Below are 8207 nucleotides of genomic sequence, written 5' to 3'. Positions count from 1 at the left end.
TCTCTCCCAATACCAAGGTGCATCTACTCAGGTTGGCTTCCAAACCATCCTTGTATGGACCGCTCGGGGCCACAGCACTTCTGACATCTTGCTTCTTCTCACCCTCCCCCGCCCCATCTGTGCTGTTAAATCGTCGCCTGGCTGTGGTTCTTGGCTTCCACCTGGCCGGTCTCTGCAGGGGGGCTGTGTGAGGGGCTGAGGGAGACAGCGGGTTCTGAGGTCCTACTCGGTGCCAGGCACTGTTCTGTGCTCTCACGTGACCCTCACAGTAACCCTGCAGCCGAACCTGGAAGGGTCAGACCACATCCCCATGTTTTTGATGAGGAAATTGAGCCCAAGAAGCTTAAGTGGTTTGCCTGTACCCTCACATCCAGGAAGAGACAGAATTAAGTCAGACCCTCCCCCCAAAGCTTGTGCACTTTGCATCATGTCCCCCAGAGCTCAAGTCTGAGGCTGACAGTGTGCGGGCTGTCACTACCTCTGTCCAACATTGCTCTTTTTCCTGGTGTGTGTTTTAATCTTTGAGGACCATCTCCTCCTCCCATGGGGAAAGGGTGATGTCATCTCATTGCCCCATCCCCTGACCCACCTGGACTCTTGGTCCTGGCAGAAGCCAGGAGGGTGGGTGGCAGCAGCCCAACTGAGGCTGTCGGTGACATGAAACAGAATTCCAAGGTGCTGGGTGACCTGCAGGTTTTAATGAGGGACCTGGACCGGCCCAGATCTGGGGAAGGAAGCCTAGCAGCCATGGGCAGTGGAGGCTAATCTGACCTGGCCTGGCCTGTGGTATCTCCAGGTGAATGGAGCTCCCACCTGGCCTCAGCCCCAGGCCCGGGACCAGCAGGGTGGTCAGCGGTTCCCTGGCTTGATGCTGCTGGTACATTCCATGGTTCCGGTTCCTAAGGGCCCTGGGCCGAAGCTGAAAGTAGTTAAGGGGCTTCCTGGGGCCCTCCCCCTTAGTAGGGAAAGAGGTATTCCAGATCTTCTAGCCTCCGCATGTCCTCCAGCCCCATGGATATGGTTTTCCGCTGGGGTTTCTTGCGCTGCACGGTGATCTGGATAGGATTGTTCTCGGGGAAGCTGGTCAAGTCTGTATCAACGGTTGCAAACTGAAATAAACCAAAGTCCTCAGAACTCCTGACCCTGAGCTCACCTCTTCGACTCTGCCACCCCCTCGTTTGTCTGCTAAATGAGGTGTCCGACAGCCTTACCAACCTATTCATTGACACCAGGAACAGGAAGAGGCATGATTCAAACCTGTGCCTCGCCAGTTGTGTGCTGTCTTTACTGGGGCCTTTCCTGCCCACCCCCAGGCTGTTCCTTCTTTGTCCCGCTTTAGACTCTTCCCTCTCTTACCCTCAATGCCCTTGACTTCCTGACCCACTCACAATTATTGATACTAAGTTGAAGAATCCAGAAACCAATGGCTTTGGGAGACTTTCGTTAGAGATGAATGAAAAGATCAATTTGCATTCCCAGTGGGCCCCAAAGTGGCTGAACCCTGAACCCTCCCAGAGGAGAGTGGCCTGGAATTGAGGCTTATTTGCCCAGGGAGAAGGAGAGCCAGCAGGAGGACGAGTCGTGGGGGTATAGGGGTGTTTCCAACCTCCAAAACCCTTGGTCCACACCCCTCGGGCCTGCCTTCTCCCAGGGCTCACTTTGTAGGGCTTGCACCACTTCCCCACCCCAGCGGTGTTGGCTGCGCGAACAGTCAGGCAGTAACTCGTGTTAGTCTTCAGATTCATCAGCTTGACGGTGGTGCTCATGATCTTATCGAAGATCCATGGGTGATTCTTTGCCTTGGGCATCTCACTATCATTTTTCCTGACCATCTCCTGCAACAGGACCTGGTAGAAATTGACCCGCTGCTTGCCTGGGGCGTAGGTCCAGGAAATCTAGGGGAAGAGAACCCCCGAGGCTTCCTCAGACCTGGCCTGGCCTGGCCTCCCCTCACCACCCCGCCATCCCTCACAATGTGGGTCAGAAGACCCCACTCCCATCCCTGCTCCTGCTGGAGCTGAGGTAGAGCTGATGGAAAGTGTTAGGCACTCCCAACACTAAATATGGCCCCACCAGCCCAAAGCATGAGCAACTCTCCCTGGGCAACCTCACCAACCTCAGAGTGTACCCTCACTCCATATTCTAGACTGTGTGTCAGTTGAAAGGGACCTTAGCCATCATCTCGTCCACCTCACTCATTGCAGATGGGATTACAGGTTCAGAGAGAGCAAGTAGCTGGCCCTTGTTCACACAGCAGTTAAGTGGCAGAGCCAAGGTTCAAACCAATAGCTCCAGAGTCCATACACTTTGTACTACAACAGTGGTTGCCAAGCCAGGATCTCAGAGAGTTTTTATAACACTGTAGATTCCTGGCCCTACTGTCACCTGTCTTTTCTCCCATTTCCAGTTTCTCCTCTAACTAGGCTAGTGGTTCTCAGACTCTGGTGTGCATCAGAATACCCCGGAGGACCTGTTCAAACAAAGACCGCTGGGGACTCCCCTGGTGGCACAGTGGTTAAGAATCCGCCTGCCAATGCAGGGGACACGGGTTCGATCCTTGATCTGGGAAGATCCCACATGCTGCAGAGCAACTAAGCCCGTGCGCCACAACTACTGAAACTCACGCTCTGCAACAAGAGAAGCCACCACAATGAGAAGCCCGTGCACCACAATGAAGAGTAGCCCCCGCTCGCTGCAACTAGAGAATGCCTGCGCACAGCAACGAAGACCCAACGCAGCCAAAAATAAAATAAATAAATAAATTTATAAAAAAAAAGAAACAAAAACACAGACCGCTGGCCCCTGCCCCCAGTTTCCGATTCAGGAGGCCCAAGTGGGGGGTAGGGAAAGCGGGAATTTAAATTTCTAATAAGTTGCCATATGATGCTGATGCTACTGGCGGTCTAGGGACCACACTGAGAAACACTGCTCTAGGCCATCCAACAATGGGACTTCCAGATTCATCTTCCAAAATATAGCTCAAATTGCATCTATCACCTGATATAAAGCTTTGCAAAACGCTAATCGTTACTGCTTACTGAAAAATCTATAACGTAGCGTAATGTTAAAGAACCTCTGGAAAGTGACCCCAGACTAACTCCTGCTCTCTTCCCTCCCTGTATCTAGAACAGTGCTACTCGACATGTGGTCCATGGGCCATCAACACCACCTGGGAATGTTAGCAGTGCAGAGTCTCAGGCCCCACCCTAGACCTACTGAATCAGAACCTCTAGGGTTGAAGCCCAGGAATCTTATCGGTTTGATGATCAGATCCGCAGGCACGGGAAAGTATGAGAAGCCCTGGATTGGACCTAGGTGTTTCCTTCCATACTTTCCCACCTGTGAGCCTCTGCTAGTGTCAGCCCTCCACGGAATGCCTTTCCCCATGTCTAGATGTTTAAATCCGACCTCTGTGTCCCAGCTCAAATGTTACTAAATGCCACCAAAGCTTATTTCTGCACCTGGAAATAATATTTCTTTCCCTCTGAATCCCTATTGGCACTTGATCTGAACTTTTCCTACAGCATTGAGCCCTCTCTAGCTTGTGCTGGAGTTCTTGAGGTCGGGATGCAGGCATCTTCACACTCCCCAGTGAGCTCAGCTCAGTGCCTGGCACGTTGGGGGCAGCCATTAAGCCTTTACCAAATGCACAAGGAGGGGAAAACGCACCACAGCCATGGAATCGCTGACCGTGTGTTCATAGATGAAGGGCGCCTCCGGCACATCCAGGACCACAGAGGACTCTGAGGGCGTTGAGGAGGTGTCTGTGTCCACCTCAGGGTTGTCAAGGTCCAGCAGGCCACAAGGGGCTATTTGGGACTTAGACTGGGGGCAGAGGGCCAGGTCCCCCTTTTCTATACTCTTGTCCATCGAGGAGAAGCTGAGTTTGTTCAGCTCGCCCTCCAGCATCCCTGCAAAGAAGCTGCTACTGGGCTGGGTCACGGCCAATTTGATGGGATTCAACAAAGTGGATGACATGGGGGAGATGCTGGTGTCATCAGAGCTGCATTCAGAATCCTCCATTGGCATCTGCTTCCTGGAGTGGGAGGGGAGACAGGTGAGAGAGACGAAGGAGGCCACCCCGGCCCCTGCTGCCTGGAAGCTCCTGGCGGGCAGGCCTTGGGCACAACTTACCCAGCGCCCCCAGGTGCTTCTGAGCAGCTCAGAACATTCTTGCTCTGCAGCAGTGCATCAAACTTACGAGGACACTTACTAGTGAAAAATGCATATTCCTGGTCCCTGGTCCCCAGATGGAATGGGACTGGGGAAGCTGCTAAAGCATCTTTAATAAGATCCTCAGATGATTCTGATGCAAGCGTTCTGAGAACCACATTTTTAGAAACACTGCTGAAACTTTAAGTCCTTCCTCCAAAGTGGGGTGCAAACACCCCAGGGAATGACCATAATGATCTACCGGGATATGGAAAAATATCTAAAAGTATCTAAAAGAAAAATAATAAATTAAGTTTTATTAATATTTATTCACTATTGTTTATTATGTAATTACTAATTTACTTACTTAGGTTTTATAACATTTAACAATATGTATTAATATATAGCATGTAAAAATTAACAGTACAGATAAATATATATATATTGGGATGAATTCTCAAAAACTTTTTTCTTCCATTCTAAATTTTTTAAATTATGAAAGCTTTCAGACACACTCCAAGATATCAAGAGTAATATATTAATGGGGATGTAATGTACAAAATGGTGGCTATAATTAACAATATTGTATTGTATATTTGAAAGTTGCTAAGAGATTAGATCTTAAGAGTTCTCATCACACACACAAAAAATTTGTAACTGTGGTGATGGATGTTAACTACGCTTACTAAGGTAATGATTTAACAATATATACAATTATCAAATCATGTTGTACACCTTAAACTAATGCATTGTTAAAATTCAATTGTGTCTCAATAAAACTGGAAATGAACATACTATAATATATTAAACTTCCATTTAGCCACCATCCAGCCCAGGTCAGAACTAAATCTTTTTTTTTTTTTTTGCGGTCTTCAGGCCTCTCACTGTTGTGGCCTCTCCCGTTGCGGAGCACAGGCTCCAGACACGCAGGCTCAGCGGCCATGAGCTCACGGGCCCAGCCGCTCCGCGGCACGTGGGATCCTCCTGGACCAGGGCACGAACCCGTATCCCCAGCATTGGCAGGCCGACTCTCAACTGCTGCGCCACCAGGGAAGCCCAGAACTAAATCTTTATCAGTGCAGTTAAAGGCCCCTGTATACTTCACTCCTCCACCTCTCTCCTCATCCTCCCACTCAGAGGTAGCTTGTGCAGTAAATTTAAAATTTTGTATTTATTATTCCCCATGTGTTTTTATAGGTTTGTTACATTCATATGTTATTAGTTTGCATATTTTTAAACTTTATATAAATAAATGTTATCATTCAGTACATACCCATTTGTAGCTTGCTGTTTTTTACTTAAAACATTGTATATTTTATATTAATCTGCTCTGGTTCAATCATTTTAACTGCTGTATGTTTTCTATTACATGGATATTTGTATTCTAACCAATTCTTTGCTATTACAAAGAAAAACCTTGTACATATTTCCCTGCTCTTTAAAAGGTTTTGCTGTTGAAGTACAGAATCCAAAACATTTGGCTTTCAAATCTTTTTTTTCTCTTAAGCCAAAGTAGGAAATACATATTTCTTGGCAAGCTAGTATATTCATACATACATATGTAACTAAAATGTTTCACAAACCAATCCTTACTCTATGTGTGATGTGCTTTGAAATTTTCAATTCTATTTTATTTCATTTTTGTAATACTGGTCTCCACCAACCAGAATGAGTTCCTGACCCACTCATGGGTCACAACTCTCAGTCTGAAGAACCCTGTCTGGAGAGAGTGGTCACAAGGCCTTTGGGGACCAAGCACCTTGACCAAGGTCACACGATAAGTCCATGGCAGAGCTGAAACCAGAACCCAGATCTCCTGGGCCCCACGCTACACAGCTCCCATCTGCCCCGTGTGCTTTCTGGCTCCCCTCCACTGCTTCGCCCCCTTCTCCCCGGGCTGCTCTAGCCAGATCCAGCAACCTACACACACCCTTACATCCCTTATGCCAGGACAGCCCCCAGCTTCATGGTTGGTTGATCAAGGCCAAATTTTTCCTCCTTGAGTTCCAACCTCGCCCTGAGAAATCCTGATCAGCCCAAACCTCCTATGTTAGCCCTCGGTGGATGCTTGGAATAGATGATTCCCCCACCAAGGCCCTTTATAGGCTGAAGAGTCTGGGTATGGATGTCAGTTTTACTATAGATTGTCTTAACGCATCTCTATTTTAGACTTACTGACTGGAAACACCAGTGCTGAAGGGGCGTGGAAGGCAGCCTTAGTGATCTTCACAGTAGCCCTGCTGGATGGTGTTTGCCCCATTTTACAAATGAGGGACCGAGGGTCCCTGATCTTATTTAACTTGTCTATGGCCCTATATCTAAATGGTAGAACTTGGATTTAAACTTGGGCTCCTAGCCCAAGACTTTCACCCCATACCAGGAAGTTTCCTATAAGCATCCATCACTTTAGCCATACCTGCTTACTTACAGGTCCCTTAGGGAGTGGACACCATATCCCTTTCATATAATCAGGACCCCTTCTTCAGAAATTATTAAGAATTTCAGGACAGTGACATCTGAGCATTAAACTAAGCACAGGGCACTTCTAAGTGTCGGGCTGTGTGTGACTGCCCAGGTCACACACCCGTGAAACTTCCCGGCAGACAGTTCCCTCAGTCCACATCAACCCACACCACCATCCCTCCACTGGCTAATTCCTTCCCTTCCTATGAGAGTCACCTCCTCCATGAAGCCTCCCTTAACTTCACCTCCTCCCAAGCTAAACTAAGCCTCCTCTGGTTCCTCCAGTTGTCCCGTCATAGCGCAGACCATGCTGTAATATTCTCAGTTCTTGCCTGATAGCCCCCCAATACACAAACACATGCACACACACATACACGCACACACACACACACACACACACACACACACACACACCAGGCTGGGAGCTCCTTGAAGGCAGAGACTGTGCTTTCTGGCTCTGCATTCTCAGAACTTAACCTTGGGCCAGATACCTTGTAAGTGCTCAAAGAGTTTTGTGAAATGAAGTAAAAGAAACCCAGAATCACTGAGGAGGAACAGCAAACCTCAATCTGAAGGCAGGCAGGCTACTGGGGGCACATAACCAGGCAGGTGAAGGTACAATAGGGAGGATGAGGCAAAGGAGCCGTGGGGAGTGGAGGGGGCAGGGGGTCTGTGTGGGGGTGATGAGGACAAAGCAGGATGACAAGGACAAAGCAGGATGACAAGCACCGCCAGGAAATCTCTGACTAATCCTGAAAGGCCTCCCAGAGGCGGAGGACGGCATGCCTCCAAGAACCTGATCAGAGGTCAGGACTCCATAGGCAACCTGCACACATGCTCTTCCCTGGGAGTCGTGACTGTGATAAGTCAAGGAAGTACTGCCTCTTCAAGCCCCTCTTCCCACCCCCACCCCCCAGGTCTGGTTTTAGAAAAGAGAAAAGGACCAGACTTGTGTCTTACGGTAGATGGATGGCACCTTCCTCCAAGAAGTTAACCAAACTGCCCCCTGAGGAAAATGGGAGTCCTTTGGTAGTGACGGTCCTGTTCATAGACTTGGGGTTTGGAAAGGGCTTCAACATTTGATTGAGTGCGTTCAAAATGTTGAGGGTTTCCTTCTTCAGCGTGGTCTCCTCCCCATCTCCCAGTTTATAGAGTGTCTCTGATGCCATCTACCTTGTTTGGGACCACAGCCGTCACCATGCAGGACTACCAAGCTGACAGGAAGCAGAGAGAAACTGGAGGCAGAGGACACACCCTTAGTTTGGGTGGGATGGGAGTGCAATGAGCTGACTTCATAATCGTCAGAGAGTGTAACAATTAGGGGCCAGCCTCCCCCTTGATCTGAGGCTGCTGCTGCCCAGGACCAATGTCAGGAGTGGATAGAGTCAAGGAAGAGACTACAACACCCCTTGGGCTAAGGCTCTGTGGTTACAGCAGCCCTGCCCTTCTCTGAAAATCTCAGAATGCTCACCACCGGTGCCCTTCGGACCTGCCCTAGGAAGGAGGAGATTGATGGTGATACAAAGGCACCTGGGCATGGAGGGAGGCAGGCAGTACTGGACTGGGCCTCTGGGAGTGGGGAACTTTGTCTA

The 8207-nt window shown here is 49.1% G+C and overlaps 1 protein-coding gene across 1 annotated transcript; it reads right to left on the bottom strand.

The window, feature by feature from the left end:
- Window positions 1–690: 690 nt before the first annotated feature.
- On the bottom strand, window positions 691–8076 carry FNDC8 (fibronectin type III domain containing 8). Its single transcript, XM_033847192.2, has 4 exons — window positions 7576–8076; window positions 3670–4036; window positions 1659–1895; window positions 691–1109 (listed from the first exon to the last, which is right to left on the bottom strand). Exons 1-4 carry the CDS (start codon window positions 7782–7784, stop codon window positions 957–959), a joined length of 966 nt encoding a protein of 321 aa, XP_033703083.1. The 5' UTR covers window positions 7785–8076; the 3' UTR covers window positions 691–956.
- Window positions 8077–8207: the final 131 nt, after the last annotated feature.

Source organism: Tursiops truncatus, chromosome 20 (genome assembly GCF_011762595.2).
Source record: "Tursiops truncatus isolate mTurTru1 chromosome 20, mTurTru1.mat.Y, whole genome shotgun sequence".
NCBI classification, from domain to species: Eukaryota; Metazoa; Chordata; class Mammalia; order Artiodactyla; family Delphinidae; genus Tursiops; species Tursiops truncatus.
This window is presented reverse-complemented; position numbering and strand designations above follow the sequence as displayed.